General features: G+C 35.8%; 1 protein-coding gene across 3 annotated transcripts in view; it reads left to right on the top strand.

Moving 5' to 3' along the window:
• The window catches only part of Nme7 (NME/NM23 family member 7), a 181895-nt gene that overhangs the window by 90737 nt on the left and 74031 nt on the right, over positions 1 to 17127 (top strand). For all 3 annotated transcript variants that reach the window (XM_076873124.2, XM_076873126.2, XM_076873127.2), the window contains one exon: positions 15830 to 15894. In XM_076873124.2, coding sequence (XP_076729239.1) covers positions 15830 to 15894 — 65 coding nt within the window. The remainder of the gene's footprint in view (positions 1 to 15829; positions 15895 to 17127) is intronic.

Raw genomic sequence — 17127 nt, forward strand, 5'->3', positions numbered from 1 at the left:
TCAAATCTTGGAAATGGCCTTTCCCAAGTATAGAACAAAAACAGTTTCACTTTTATTACAAATTGCAGCTCATGTTTGTGAAGTGCTAAATACTTCACAAATTTAGAGAATTATTTAATTGTCAAAACAAGAAAGTAGGTATTACTTGAGACCCACAACAGAGAAGAAGCCTGGGCAGTGAGATGTTAACCTGCGTAAAAGTCACACAGCTCTTGTGGGACAGGGTTGGGATTTGTACCAAAATTATCTTCATTCTATCACATTATATCATTCTGCCCCTGCATGGATTATCCTTTAGAGCTATAATACCATATATCAGGTTTAGTTATTAATCCCCTATAGGTGTGGAATCTAAACAAGGTAACAGCCCGAATCCAGAATGACTTAATTCCATAGATGGGGTTATTTGCTGTATTCCATTAATTTAAAGATCAATTCAGAAAACAAACTGGTAGGAAGTTACATAATAATTAGCATGAAGGGTGTTTTAATTACTAACATCTTACCCAGGTGAAAAATATTCATAGCTTATGGTAAAATTTAGAGAATTACTACTATTCTGGCTGAGTTAAGAGATGAATAATAAGCAAGTTCTTGAGAATTGCAAAGTAGAATACCTCCCTAAAGCTTTCTTAGTTAAGTGGGAATAATACCCCCATACCCAACATCAACCTTGGGCATTGCACCCAGGGACACTTTATCATTGAGCTACAACCCCAGACCTTTCTATTTTATTTTATTTATTTTGAGTCAGGGTCTCATTAAGTTTCCAAGGCTGCCCTTGAACTTGCAGTTCTCCTGGCCCAGCTTCCAAAATCACTGGGATTACATACAGGACTGTGCCACTATGCTTGGCAGGAATTAAGCTTTTTATTTTGTAAAAGATAATGATTTGACTAAAAGCAGAATTTTTTTTCTTCTATTTTCTTTTTTATTTGTGATAGTCTGTTTTTCCTAAGTACAGTCAACTCTCTATATCTATGGGTTCCATCTCTGTGGAGTCAACCAACTGTGGGTAGAAAATATTTGGAAAAGAATAGCATCTGTGGTAGAATGAGATGGGCATCATTACCCTAGGTACATGTGTGACTGCACATATGGTGTGACACTACATTGTGTACAACCAGAGAAATGAAAAGTTGTGCTGCAATTGTGTACAGTGAATAAAAATGCATTCTGCTGTTATATATGCCTAATTAGATTTAATTAATTAATTAATTAATTAAAATTAAAATAAATGCACTGAATAAAAAAAGAAAAGACAAAAAAGAATAGCATCCGTACTGAATAGGTACAGACTTTCCTGTCCGTTCTTCCTGAACAGTATATAGTACAACAACTGCTTACACAGTGTTTACTTGTGCTAATTATTATAAATAGTCTAAAGGTGACTCAAAGTGTGGGAGGATGCGTGTGGGTCATATGCAAACGCTGCCATTTCATCCAAAGGATGCTGGTACCCACAGGTGCCCTGGGGTCCGTTCTGCATGGTTCCAAGGGAGACATGAGCGCTTCCTGCTTCAGCTTACTGCCCCCTTTCCAGAGCTACCCAGACCCTCAGGCTCCAATTCTCCTCACTTACTTCATTCTCAGCACCTTTTCATTCATCCTTTGATGCCCAGAATGTGCATCTTTCTTTCTACTCTCAAAATGTAATTTCCTTAGGAATACTAGCCAGACACCTCCCACCCCAGTATGGTAAGCGTCCAGACATCAGAAAATGTGGTCTCTAGGATTATGGTTTTTTTTTTTATGATTTGTTGATCTCCTTTATCAACTTAGTACATGATTAGGTAAAAAAAAAATTCTAATGTGTGCTTGAAAAGAAGGGGGTTTGATGCAGTCTCCTTTCTTTATACTTAAATAAGTATTTATTCAAATAGGTTGTTCAGATTGTAGCCTTTTACTTTTTTATCTGCTTGATCAAGATTTTTTTTATCTAAAAAAATACCATGTTAATTCTCCTGTGTTAAAATAACCTGTTATTGTTAATGTGATTTTTTCACTTGAATTTTCACTTTTTTTGCTTTGTATATTCTAAGACTTTATTATTTGTGGTTATTATATCTTTTTAGTTATTTTATAGTATTTCACTTATTTCCATATTTTTTATTGTTCACCTTAGTGGGTATCATATTTTTTTGTAATTTTTTTAGCTTTTTCTTTCCAATGTGTATCTTATTTTCATTATGGCTGACTTTGGTGATTTCTTTTTAAAAATTAGAAGAAAATTTTCAATTTATTCTAGTAGTCTTATTAATGTTGGATTTACTCTCTTGCCCTTTATTCTGATTACTGATCTGTCTGGATTCACTTCTTATTTATCTTGCTTAAAGTTTCCCCTACCGGCAACTCTTTTCCTGTGCTTTTTTTTCTTTTTATTTCTAGCTTTTTGTTAGATGGATAAAGTATTCTTATTGTCCTCCTTTATGTTTATTTGCTGGTTTGAAAACTATAGATCAGGAGTCAGCAAACAATAGCCTCTGGGCCAAATGGGTCTAGCTGCCATTTGTGTGAATCAAGTTCCACTGCAACGCAGCCACACCTGTGCATTGTCTATGGCTGCTTTTATGCTACAGTAGCAGAGTGGTTGTGACATATACATATACCTGCAAAGCCTGGGTTATTAACTATCTGATCTTTTATAGAAGGTTTGCCACAAATTGTAATTTTAATTGGTTGTTCCTAAAATTTAGCATGTGTACTGAGCTCTATATTTTATTAATACAATCTGAACTTACTCCATTTTTGTCCTGAAATAAGGTAAAAATTTTAGTATGCTGTAAATAGCCACTTCAGTTTTTCCAAGTTATTGTAAGAATGTTAATTCTCTTATTCTTAGCCTTTATTTCTTAAGCCAACTTTATTGACACATAATTTACATAACATAAAATTCATTTTTTGAAGTGTGTAGTTTTGGCAATACATTATTGTCTCAAACGCCCAGAGTCAAGAAGTATAGATTTAGTTTTTCCTGATGTCTTCATTTTGGAGACATTTAAAATAGATGGTTTTGATTGATTATTTGATAGCTTCATTGATTAATGCTGTGGTTACAAATGCCTTTGTAATTATGGTCTCCATCAAAGATAAGCAATGAAAAGTCACTGTGTCATTTATCTTCTGAAGTCAGGCTGTCACTGTGTCATTTATCTTCTGAAGTCAGGCTGTACTCTTCACATCTGACTGGAACAAAGAACTCTAGGCAGCCAAACACCAGTGCCTAGCAACTGTAATGTCGGCCTCAGAAACCTTAGGGTGTCTTCAGAGCCTGATGTTTTATATAGTTAAAGCAGAAGATCTGTGCTTATCTGTCAGTATTAGAAGAAGCAAGAATCTAGAGGGAGGAATGAGTAAGCACTCGGTGAGCATCCTACTGCACTGGCAAGTATGATTGTAATGTGTGTTTGGAATGACTTACACTTTTATGCCTTTGACATTCACTTATTTTGTGATCTGGGAAACATTTCTTGATCTTCCTAAATCCCCATATTTTTTATGTGTAAAACGGAAGTGACAGAATCTAGTTCATAAGTAAGTTAATACCTGTGGTGCACTTAGCACAGGTTGCAATGTAAAGCAATCAATATAATGTTAGCTGCTGATGATAGTTTTAGAGATCATATGATACAATATTTTTTAATTTTATTTTTTAGTTTTAGGTGAACATAATATCCTTATTTTATTTTTATGTGGTGCTGAGAAGCGAACCCAGTGCCTCATGCATGCTAGGCGAGCACACTCTCACTTGAGCCACATCCCCAGCCCCTGATACAGCATTTTTTAAAACAACTGAATCAATAGGGCTTTGTTCTCTATTGCTAAAGAACAAATGACCCTGAACTAAGTTTCTTAAAAACAGTTTGTTATTGTTTGCAATCCTGTGACTTTCCAACTGGCATACCTGGAGTTGTTTATGTGGCTTTGGTCAGTTGGGCTGCGGCTGAAGTGTACAGGATTGGTGCTCATCCTCTAGAGACTTTCCACATGGCCTCTCACCATACAGTAGCCTAGGCTGGGCTTCTTATAGCAGGGTTGCTGGCTTTCTGGAGGAGCATTTAAAGACATTCCCCAATGTAGGGTGCCCATCAAGCCTCTGCTTACAGCATGCCTTAATGTCCCAATGTCTAAAGTAGCCACATGGTCCAGCCCAGAGTTGATATGGAGGGAATTCCACAAACGTTTGAATAGGAGTTAGCATCTCTCTCCAGTGGTAGAAAGCATCTTAAGATAATAACTGGTCAGGATGTGCAAGTAGAACCTGACCTGGGGTGATGTGCCACTACTAAGTGAGATGGTCCTTTTCTAACTTTGAAGTGCCAGAACACTTGGGTACTGTTTAAAATGCCTATCCCTGGGCCCTAACTTGAGAGCTTTTGTTTCAGTAAGTCTAGAGTAGGGGCTCAGCTTGTTCTGATGAACACTTATGAGAATCATTTTTCAGAAAATTTAAAGGCATGGAACACCTTCACTTCCTCTGGTAGAGGCAAGCCTTATGAAATTTGATACCTAAGGGAAGATTGCTAGTTTATTCTCTGTGGTAGGTTAAGAAGAATCACAGGGATGGTTTGGGGAAGAGTCCGCTTTTGGTTTACAATTGTTCCTATGACTCAGAGGTAGTCCTCTGTGCTGAATTTTAGGTTGGTGAGAATATCTTAGAGTGATGGAAATTTTGGGTTTCCAGGACATTCTTCTCTACCAAGTAGCTTCTTGAGTACGCATCAGCTTCAGTGTAGTGACAATTTAATGGAAATAGTGGTAGAGTTTGCTTTGTGGCTAGGTGAGTCTCTTAGATTGGCATTTCTCTCTATTAAGATTAGAATGTAATCCAGTTTTATGGAAAGAAATAGACTGGTAGAGATTAATACCAAGGAAAGGGCCTGCTAAAATAGGCATCTTAAGTTATTCTAGACATAATTAAGTCATGGTTTTAAGCTTTAATAACTTCAAAAGTATCAATACTACAAACAAATATCATTGATAAAAGTAACAATTTACATTTCTTTTTACATATATGGTTTTATTTTTAAATAATATTTTAAATTTTTGTTTCAATTTTGTAAAAATAAATTTAAACGATTCCTGTTTTTTCTTATATTTGTGTTTTAAGATTCAGCAGTTACCATTTAGAGAACTTGCTACACGTGCCTCTGGGATCTTTATATGTTGATATTCTAGATTTTAGGTATGCACAGACACTTTAGGAGGAAGAGAATTACTGTCAGCTTACGTACAGAGCTTTGATGACCTCATTTATTTTCATGTCCTTGTCTGTTAGAAGACTAAGTCATTTTAGAACTCATGATAATCAACAGTGAACATAGCTAGACATGACCTCGACTGAAAGAAAGCATTACCTCAAAGAATTTGTAGTAAATATAGGGCCTCTCATTCCTCTCTGTGGCACTGGTCTCCTGGATCTACTGACCTTTCCTTTGCAGCGGTGACTTTTCATTCCACAGTGACAGAAGGAAGACTAACAGGAAGATGGAGTTTCTCCCACCATGCTCTGATTCTATCCTTCAGGATGCTTCCTCCCCTTCCAACCAGGACCTGGGCCAGTTCCTACAGAGCTAGAAACCCAGGGATTCAGGGAACACGACGTTTGTTTGCCAGGAAATGTTTAAAAACAAAAAAGCTGAGGAAGACCAGCTCATGCTTTAAGACTTTAAAAGATAATTCAAGTTACATGGCAGATTATAAGTTCTGAAAATATGACAAGGTAACTAAAATTGGTTCTTATGAGGAGGAAAGAGAAAGAAAAGATAGTACCTTATAGAAAGGTATCTGAAAACCTGGGGTTTTCAAATGACACGTTGAAGGATGGGAGGAGTTGACACTTATGAAAATGTTGGACATGGTCTCTATCATTGTTTTTAAGTAGATTAATAAATAGCACTCTTCTTTAATTTTCTACACACTCAGATATCTTTTTACTCTAGAACCCCTGTGGTTCAAAGCCCTCACTTATTGTGGTTGTTAATTCATTTCTAACATGTCACCAACTTGCATCTCCTTCATCTCTGTGTTGACGCAGCATGTACATGGTGGCTTCTGTGTGGCAGAGTAGGTTACCCATTTATTTCTCCAGAGATCTTTCATGCTGGTCATCATGGAATACCCTGGTTTGCAGTGTTCCTTAGGATTTAAATGTAAGCAAGTTGGAATGAAGTAGGATGGTTCTGGAGTGTTTAAAAAATCTTATTTTTCCCCCTAAGGATTTGTGCCATAAACTCTTTATTCTCCTTTCCTCATTCTTTATAATATCCACAATTTAAGAGGGAAAAACTTTAATCAAAATCTTTTTCAAGCATTGGATTCAATCAGAGGATGAAATTTCAAATGTTTTTACAAGGTTTTGTTTTTTATCATGATTTTTTACTTATTCTGATTGCTTCAAAACACATGCCTCAAATTTTTCACAACTATGACTGAGGATAAATTAGGTAATGTATAAAAAACTAATTTGGGTTCTTTAGGAAAAGTCATTCCTCTAAGGAGAACATCTTATACTGATGTATAATTCAGTAAAATTGAAAGTTTTGGTTGAGAAATGTGTTCTTTAGATACTGAAACTACCAGAATGCTCCTATTAAGAAATAATGACCTCACATGCACAAGGCTCTGGGTTCAATCCCCAGCACCACAAAAAAATAAAAATAAAATAAAATAAAGATCATGACACCAAGGAAATACAGGGGTGGGCAGTGCTAAGTTTAAGCCAGGAATTTGTCTCAGTAGCTGCATTTTTGAGGGGAGCAGGGGGATTTTTGTATTATTAGAATATATATAGTAGAAAATTTAGAAATCATAGACAATGTAAAAAGATCACTTACTTTTACTATCCAGAAATTCTACTTACTTTCTTTTTTGCTGGATTAGGAACTTCCCCCCATATATTTAATTGGTGTATTGTACCTAATGGAGGATGTTTTGTTACTTATTGTGCATGCACACCATATAACAATATATTTTGGCCAGTATCATTCCCCAGTATTTGTCCTTTCCCTCCCCTCCTACCTCCCCCTCATCTCTTTCCTCTACTCTATTGCTCTCACCTTGATTTTCATGAGATCCCCGTCCCTTTGTTTTCTTTTTTCCTCTTTAGCTTCCACATGAGAAAGAAAACGCATGACCCTTGACTTTTTGAATTTGATTTACTTTGCTTAACATAATGTTCTCAAGTTCCATCCATTTTCCTGCAAATGTTATAATTTCATTTTTATATATGGCTGACTAAAGCTCCATCGTGTGTATATATACCACGTTTTCTTTCTCCATTCATCCACTGACAGACACCTAAGCTGGTTCCATAGTTTGGCTGTTGTGAATTGTGCTGCTATAGCCATGGAAATGCATGTATCACTTCTACTTACTTTCAAGTGTAATTTTCCTGACTGTCAAACAGAGCCAAACATAGCAACAAAGATAAATATCATAGTCTTGAAGTTGAGTACAGTAGGCAAGATAAAAGCAAAAGATGATATGATTCTTTTCACATAAATAAGGGCCAAGGTTACTAACATATGTCAAGAATGCATATAAAGAAAGGTTATTCCAAAGTCAGGTAATAACCTCCTCTGAAGAGAAAAAGGGTAATAATTGGGGAGATGTGTGAAGAGGGCTCCTTAAGAGGACTTGTGATGTAGATGGTGGTTGCCACAGATGTTCACTTTACAATTATTAAATGTAGCTTATCTGTTATATATTTTATCATTATATATGTGTGTGTGTGTGTGTGTGTATATATATATATATATATATATATATATATATATATATATATATATATTTATTTATTTTTACAATGACTATATAGAAATTGAGTAGGGCGTAGATAGTATAGTCTCATTGGTTAAAAAGAAAAGGGCCATGTCTTGCCAGGTTTGGTGGTGCACGGGTGTTTTCCTAGCAACTTGGGAGGCAGAGATAGGAGGATCACAAATTCAAGATCAGCCTCAGCAACTTAGTGAGGCCCTGTCTCAGAAGAAAAAATAAAATGGGCTGGGAATGTAGCTCAGTAGTAAAGTGCCCCTGGGTTCAATTCCTAATATCAGAAAAAAAAAAAAAAAAGAAGAAGAAAAAGAAGAAGAAGAAAAAGGACCATGTCTCTATATTTGTATATGTGTTGAGTATTTCTAGAAGAGCCTGTAAGAAATGACTAACATTGATTGCCTTTATGAAGGACTGAGATTCTGAGATGGGAGGGAAATTGACTTTCATGATGCATCCTTTATTTTCATTTTTTGTGTTTCTGATTTAGAACAGTCTTCAAAATTAAGTGATGAAGGGTAGATTAAGACAACAATTTGAAATTCAAGGAGTTTGCACCTTCATGATTTCTTTATAATTATGTAGCTTTGGAGTGTGGTAGGATTAAGAAAGACTGTGATTCAAAAAGGTAAAATCATGGGCTTTTCTGATCATATTATCTTTTTTCATTGCTGGGAGGAGTGGTCCTTAAGCTACTGTGTTTTTCCCATTTACCTTACTCACAGAAATGGTCCACACTTTAGTGTGCAATAGGATAACCTGGAGGAGTTGTCAATAGATTTCTGTACCCACCTTCAGAGTATCTGACTTGTTATTTCAGGTTTACACCCAAAGAAATTGAATTTCTAGTGAGTTCCTAGGTCATGCTAAAGCTGCATATGCTAGACTACACTATGAGACTACTAGACAGCAGTGCTGCCTTCTGTATCAACCTGCTGGGAGCTAGCAGAGTAGAAGTGCAGGCTTGTGCCCAGTGTGTGTTTCCAACAGACAGGGGGCAAGAATTACATAATTTGTGGGCAAGGATGTGGCATTAAGTCTATATTTAAGCCTCTTTATGACTAGCTATATAGGTCTTGCCAAAGCTCAGAAATCAGAGCTATTTAAAATAATGACAAGAAACAGCTGGGTGTGGTGGCTCATGCCTATAATCCCAGTGATTCGGGAGGCTGAGAGGAGGATTGAGAGTTCAAAATACAAAATAGGGCTGGGGATGTCGCTCAGTGGTTGAGTGCCCCTGAGTTCAATTCCTGATAACCACCACCACCCCACCCCACCCCGGCCAAAAAAAAAAAAAGAGAGAAGAAACAATGTTCTTGAAAGATGGTGCCTAAATTTGTGGATCTCCTTAACTGTGACTCATTTTAAAAATATGCAAAAGACTTTCTAGCTTTGAGAAGCGATTTCTTTTTAAAAGAAGACAACAGAATTAAGTTTAGGTTAAAAATGTGTGTGTGTGTGTGTGTGTGTGTGTGTGTATTGTTGTTGTTGTTGTTCATATGAGTTAATGGTTCCAGTGTTTTTATTGCATTTGCCTCCAAAGCTAACAAATTTCCAACAGTGAATCAATATATAGCATCTATATGATTTCATTTGTAAAAGTCTCCTAGAAACTTGAAGTCAGTTTCTGACTGTTCTTGCACTAGCCCCAGAGTTGCTCTCTTTTTAAGATTAGGACAGACCTTATCCCACCCACAAGGTGGCATGAAACTTAGCTTTGCTTTGTGATTGTGTGGCTAACTTGTTTTCTGGAGCAACCAGAAAAGGGCTTTGACTGGAGTTCTAATGATCATTAGCTCGATCTTATATAGTTTCCAGTTTCTGGCCTGCCATCCAACTACCCTGTTTTGTTTTTCTTTTTCATGAATTTTCCTTGTTTTAAACTGTTCTCTTATTTTTAGTCCATGTAGCTAACTTAGTTGCTTTTGCTATGCTGAGCCTCTTGTCTTCCCAGTAAGGAGTGGTGTTTGTCCTTTCCTGGAAATCTTAGTTCCTGTAGGTCCTCTATTGGCCTTCTATTGGTGTAGACCCTGCTTTATTGTTTTCTACTCATTTAATAACATTTTGATGGTTTCCAGTACATACAATCAGTCACTATGTTGTGGGTACATATATAAAGCTCTTACATTGGTTACTCCTTTTTACTGCTTTGCAAAGAATTTATGGATTATATTGTTAGGAACTGATAGGGAAAAATGGGTATTTTAGATCTGGGTGTGTGTAATTAAATGGAGGATCTGAAATGCTACTCGATGAATTAGGTCTCTTTTATAAGCGTACTTGATACCAGAATGGATTTTATGATCAGCTAATGGATTAATTTGAGATTCTAAGTGCATTACTAAGTTCTTAATTTAATACTTCAGCTGAATCCAAACTCTTGTTTGGCAAAATTATAATTCTATAATTTTTCTTATCACTTCCAAGGCAGAAAACCATAAAAGACATTTATAGTGTGCTATAGTTTATATCTCAAGTGTCCCCTAAAGGCCCATATGTTAAAGTCTTTGTCCCCAACTGGCCCTTTTGGGAGGTGGTAGAAACTTTAAGAGGTTGGGCATAGTGGGAGTTCCTCAGGACATTGAGCACATACCTTTGATGGTGATAATGGGCTGCCTACCCCTTCTTTTCTCATTTGCTGGCTGGCCATGACATGAATAGTTTTGCTCTGCCAGACATTCCTGCCATGATTGCTGCCTTACCTGTAGCCTAAAAACAATGGAGCTAGTTATCATGGACTGAAACCTCCCAACTGTAAGCCAAGGTAAACCTTTTCTCTTTTAAAGTTGATTTTTCAAGTATTTATTACAGTGACAGAAAGGTAACATGCAACCAAACCAATCTGTGGGTTTCTCTTTACATTCAATTAAAAAATACTGGAAAATTATTAGTGAAATGGTATTGCCTAGTTACATGTTGCTGTCTGGGAGACAGAAAACTTTTCCACCTGGTTTTTATGCCTAGTATTATTTGCTATGCATATTTGTTTGGATTAGTATTAAATTCCTTTTATTGAATTTAGTAATGCTTGTGATTTCTTTTTTACTTTGGCATTGAAAATGAATCTAAACTCTTAAAATGTCTAGCTTTGATTTGGGTTTACACTGATCGTGTTTTAAAGACACGTTAGCCTTATTTTTTAGTTAAAATACCTTATAATTTTGTTTCATTAGATTTAACTTTTTAAAAAATCACATCTCTTCAATAGGATTTAAATTGTCTGTTAATATTTAACGTAACTATTTATCTAACAATTTTGTTACTTCAAGCACTCTTGGCTATGTCAGGATTAAAACTTCTTTTCACAAGTTCTTGCACATATGCAATTGAAATTTTTTCTGTAGAAATCTTTTTGCTTCTTTCCATCCTTCATTTTCACTTCATTCCTGTTCATTATCTGGATTGTGGAGTGAAGCCTCCAGGTCAGGTTGAATTGCCTGTACAGTAGCCTGGCTGCTTCTTTAAATTTCAGTTTTATAAACTGTTTTGCTCTTCAGAGCATGCTTTTCATGGGCTTGTGAATAGGGTTTTGTTGTCATCTGTACCCTGCTGTTGCAAGGAGAAGGTGAACACTGATGATTAAGGTATTTTTTGGTCTTTCCCCACAGTATGTGGGTGTATTCATTGGCTGCAGGTTTGCTTTGAGGTTTTGCAGGTAACTGTAGGTATAGTATGACACAAAGAAAATCTCAAGATTCCAGGCAAGACTTTGACATCAGATTATGTTAATTCACATAGATTTTGATGTAGAGACTTTTGGAAATACAAAACTCTTAGATTATTAGCTATATAAACCAATTTTTATATATTTTTAATTTTAAAAAATATTATTCATCTAGCTTGTTAAATTTTCTCTTAATGTTGTTCTCTCTATAAAACATTTTCTTAAAATGTTAATATATAGTCAGTGATGATTTTTTTCCTCTGACCTGTCAAATCTGGTAAACATCAAAGTGATTAATGAAGGAAATCTTCAATTCTGAATAATCAATAAACTAGGGGTGATGATAATCTGCTTCAAAATTTACAAATATGCATTCTATATTATTCTCTTATGGATTTTATGCTATATATTCAGAAGATCTAAACAGATAAATTTCACAATGTATGTATACCCATATAAATCTATGCATATTTTAATATACATAGATTTAATGACTTAACTGAGTGACATTTATGAGCCAATTAAATATTTTGATTATTCCATTATATAACATAATTTCAGGCTCTGGGGCCAGCAGACCTTTTAGGAATCCCTGAGGTTAAAGCTATTTTCATAATTGTATTAGTTGGATTTTTATTGCTGTAACCAGAGTATCTGACCAGAACAATTTATAGGAGGGAAGGTTTATTTGGGCTTATGGGTTTAGACATTCAGTCCATGGCTGTCCACTCCATTGCTCTGGGCCAGAGGTGAGACAGAACATGGAGGTGGAAGCATATGGCAGAGAAAACCTGCTCAGTTCATGGCAGCCAGGAAGCAGAGAGAGCATGAGAAACCAGATATAAGATATAACCCCCCGGGCATGCCCCCAGTGACTTTGCCAATTACCATGCAGTAGTCCTTTCAAATAGTCAAATGGACTAATCCACTGATGAGATTTCACCTCTCATCACTGCCTAAAAGCCCTACTCTGAACCTTCTAACATTGGGAACCATGCTTTCAAAGCATGAGCTTTGGGAGACATTTCTAGATCTAAACCATAACACCTTCCCTCCCTCTCTCCTCTCCCCAGACTCACTGACTGACTGACTGACTGACTGACTTCCTTCCTTCCTTCCTTCCTTCCTTCCTTCCTCCCTCCCTCCCTCCCTCCCTCCCTCTCTCCCTCCCTCCATCTGTGGTTTTCAAGCTTTAATGTGGTACAGAATCACAAAATGATGTTGATGATGCTGGTGTGGGGATTATTCTTATATAATCATTAAGGAAGACAATGTATATCCTTAGTTTTCACACTCAGAGTTAATAATGTTATGACTTTACTTATAGTAAAGAAACTTTTCAGTTGTATGGGTCCACTTACTACCTCTCTACGTAGGCTTATGCTGTACTTTTGATGTGTATTATAAATACGTAGGTTTTGAAATCCACAATTAATGTTGAAGTTTTACTTTAATCAGGCATATATTTTTTTCAAGAAATTAAGAGAAAAAAATGATTTTTTTTGTACTATCCACATGCTAACCTTTATACCATTATTTTTTCCTGAAGATTCTGTTTTCTTCTCTTTTCCCTAAAGTTAAAATAACTTCCTTTAGCATTTCTTATACTCAGGTTTGCTGGTAACAAATATCTTTGGCTTTCTTTATCTGAAAAGGTCTTTATTTTACTATCATTCTTGGAAGATTTTATAGTGACATAGAATTTCAAGTTGACAGTTTTAAGCTTTTCTTCCTATTAGCACATTTAAAAATTCAATTGTATACTGGTCTGCATTGTTTCTAATAAGAAGTCAGTAATTGCTGAAATAGTTGTTCCCTATATGTTCTCATCATTGCAACTCTAAACTACCTGCATCCTTCAGGCTCTCTCTAACCGTACTGGGATGCAGTCCCACGTCACCAGTTTTCTGTATGGAGTTTATTCAATCTTTCAGCCGTTGGTCAGGTTTCTGCTCTGTAACTGCTTATATAGCACACCTTGTGTTTCTATCTAAAATTTTAAATTCACTGTTTTTCCTTGACTAATTTGGCTGAATTACTAGTTTTCTTCTTGAAGGTGCTAATAGTCTTCCAGTCTCTTAGATTCAAGATCTTTTATTTAGTTTTGTGGTGCTGGGGATTGAACTAAGGGCCTTAATTAAGTATGCTAGGCAAGTACTCTACCTCGAAGCTACACCCCAGCACTGGACTCAAAATCCTGAAGTAATTTTTAACCCTTTTTTCAACTTCACACTCTGTGAAGTTCAGTGCTGCTGTTATTTCTTGTTTGAAAAATGGCTTCTATTAACTTCTTTGTGTGTGTGTGTGTGTGTGTGTGTGTGTGTGTGTGTGTATGTGGTGATGGGGATTGAACCAGGGCCTTGTGCATGCAAAGGAGGCACTCTACCAATTGAGCTATATCCCCAGCCCTATTCACTTCCTCTTTGACTGCTGCCATCTAAACACTGGAGTCTAAAATAAGAGAAAATATTTTAAAATATCTCGGCTTTTATTGTTTACCCAATCAGCGTACTATGAATTCAAAAGTTCCATAGTTTTGATCTGAGGTGTTTTTCAAAAACTCCTGTGTTAATGCAGTAATATCAGATGAAAAATTATTAGATTATGAGCACTATAACCTAATCAGTCAACCCTAGTTTGAATGAACTGAGTGGGTGGTAACTTTAGGCAGGTGGGGCATGGCTGGAGGAGGTGGGTCACTAAGAATGTGCCCTGGAAGGGTTCACCTTCTGTGGACTCTTTCCTCTCTTTGGTTCCTGGCCACCATGAATGGAGCAGCTTCCCACTGCCATGATGTTCTGCCTCACCTTTGACCCAGAACAGTGGATTCAGCCAACTGTGGACTAAACCTCTGAAACCATGAACTGAAATCACCTTTCCTCTTATAAGTTGTTCTTTCTGGATATTTTGGTCCTGGCAGCAAAAAGCTGACTAGCACAAAAGCTTTTACTGTTCCTTATATCCCTTATTCTTTTTCAGTCAGATCAGCTTGCCTGTCACTATTACATTAATAATCTTCTAAAAATACTGCTTTATTTTGAATTATACACCTAATATTTTCAGTTATTCCCCATTTCTTTTGGTAATATATCATTTTGGAGAAAAGTCACTCTCATGAACTCTTAATGTTGACAAATTAGTCTAATTTTTGATAATGCTAATTAGATATGGCTAAACATAAAACTAAGCATATAAACTTTTGCACAAATAGATATATAACTAATTTAAAAGTTCATTACAAACTATAAAATGAAGAATGTTTAAGTTAATACCATTATGTAACAAAGGGTATTTACCAACAGTTCAACATGAATCCAGTACAGAGGTAGTCATGGGCCTGTTCTCAGTGATGACTCAACTGCTTTTCTGTATTCAGACATCTGAGAACCCTTTGTTTCCACAGCATGCTGTGGTACCATTTGGCCTTCCCTTCCCTTCATTTAAGAAATAGATCCACCTCTGTCTTTTTCTCATCCCTTAGTCTGCTATAATTGAAACGGCACTACTAAGGCTACAATAAGTAACTAAAACACACACTGAGACACCAGTACCACCTGGTGATCAGGGCTTCTAAGTGAGCATCCAGATGACCAGAATGTGGGGTGAGTGTGTGTGTGTGTATGTGTGTGTGACGGGGGTGGGGGGCAGGGTGAAAAGGACAAAAAGAGTTTTAGTCAACTTGAAAATACGAAACTTAGAAGATTGTATAGGAAACAAATAGAATCTTAAAATCATCCCCATGCCCCTAGAGTCTACAGATCCCATCACAGAAATCACTAGTCTGAGATAAAGGCCTTATCGCCCTGGCTCAGTCCCCTCCCTTTCCTGCCTTGTCTTTCTTTTCTACATTCTTACTGTGACAATAACATGCCCACACTTGCCTGGATGCTTTCTCTGGCTTAGAGGCCCATCATCTATACCCTTTAAGGGCCATTCATGCTATTATTTCCTTGAAGTCTCTGCTCACCTTTTCAGTGATAATTTAATTTTTTCTCTTCCTTTGAACACATCTTTGGTTTCCTTCTGTATCCAATATTTTGGTGTTTTGGTTTTTTGTAATGTAATTTTAAACCATTTGATTTTCATGTTCTGTACAGCACTAGACTTTTGGGGCCTTAAAGGCAAAATAGTATCTTAAAAATATTTTTTTTTGCATAATCCTTAGGACCATTGTTGATATTCTTGAAACATTTTCTTGGGGAATCAAATAATTAAATGTAATGCTAAGTATTACAGATTTAGCTTTGTGGTAAAAATATGTGTTTTCATTATGTAGAATATAAGCAAAATGTGTTGATATGGAAAATTTGTATTTCTGAAAAACTAAAATGCTTTACTTTTTTTTTTTTTTTTTTTTTTTTTTTTTTGCATCTATTTGTTCTTCATTTTCAGGACTGTTGGGAAAGATCCTGATGGCTATTCGAGACGCATGTTTTGAAATCTCAGCTGTTCAAATGGTAGGTACTTTGAAGTAAGCCATAACATAATGAGGATTAAAAAAATAATCTTCAGTATTTAAAAAATTTTTTAGTTGTTGAAGGACCTTTATTTTATTTACTTATTTATTTGTGGTGCTAAGAATCAAACCCAGTGCCTCACACATGCTAGGCAAGCACTCTACAACCCCTACCCCTAATCTTTAACATTTTTTAATTGAATGCTCTCTGAGCACTTTTAAACTCAGTGCATTAAAAAGAAAATGTTTTCTGAATTCAGTAACCTTATAATAAAAACGTTTTTTTTAAATAAAAATTATCAATTAGTTTGTAAAATCATCAAACAAAACTTGGAAACTAATGAGAAGATGAATAATTATGAAATCTTATCTAGGGGTGTTAAGAAGTCTTAGCCAAAACTTTCTAAAAGTGTTGCTTGTTGATATATTAAGTGATTATAGAATCTACGCCTACTCTAAAAAATAATAACTATAGGAATTTTAGCTTTAAACATTGACCTAGCTCGAGGCCCACAACCTAACACAGTGATTGGCCATAGTACTTAATGAAAATAATAGCAAGACAAAAAGTATTAGTTGAACTTATGATGGAGGCCTGGTAGTGTAGTGGTAAGTGCAGTCTTTGACTTTTGGAACCAGAAAGATCCATTTGTGAATCTGAGTTCATCTGCTTTCTAGGTATGTGACACTGACCGCAGGTCAAGCATTCTGTCCCTAGCTTTTCTCATCTGGGTGTTAAAAACATTAATTGTCTGAATGGGTTATTCTGAAAATTAAATTAAATAGCTGTACACAGTACCTTGTAGAGTTTATAGATCAAATTCCTGAGTATTTAACAGGTTATATCTTCTGTTATTATTGCATTACATTAATAAAAGTTGTGTGAATGTAAGATAAAACATTGATATCAAATAATTCTCTTCCTGTAATAAATGTTGCCTATGATGATAAATCCTTTCAACTTGAAGTATTGTCTCTGTAGGAAGAAATTTCTCAGTAATCTTTAATCTTGGCAACAATGGAGAAACAATGTGAGGGGGAAAAATAAAATGAAAATTCAGAGGCAATTTTTAAAATATTAGGATTTTAGTTCTTGAGATCTGAAGTGTAAAATTTTACTACTAGCTACCTTTAAGTCCAGCCTGCATTGGAATGACTTGTTATAGACTGACCTTGTAAACATATTCTTATTCATAATGTTATGAAAGGAGGTAGCAAGTCCAGATGATGTTTG

The sequence above is a fragment of the Callospermophilus lateralis genome, chromosome 13 (genome assembly GCF_048772815.1).
Source record: "Callospermophilus lateralis isolate mCalLat2 chromosome 13, mCalLat2.hap1, whole genome shotgun sequence".
NCBI classification, from domain to species: Eukaryota; Metazoa; Chordata; class Mammalia; order Rodentia; family Sciuridae; genus Callospermophilus; species Callospermophilus lateralis.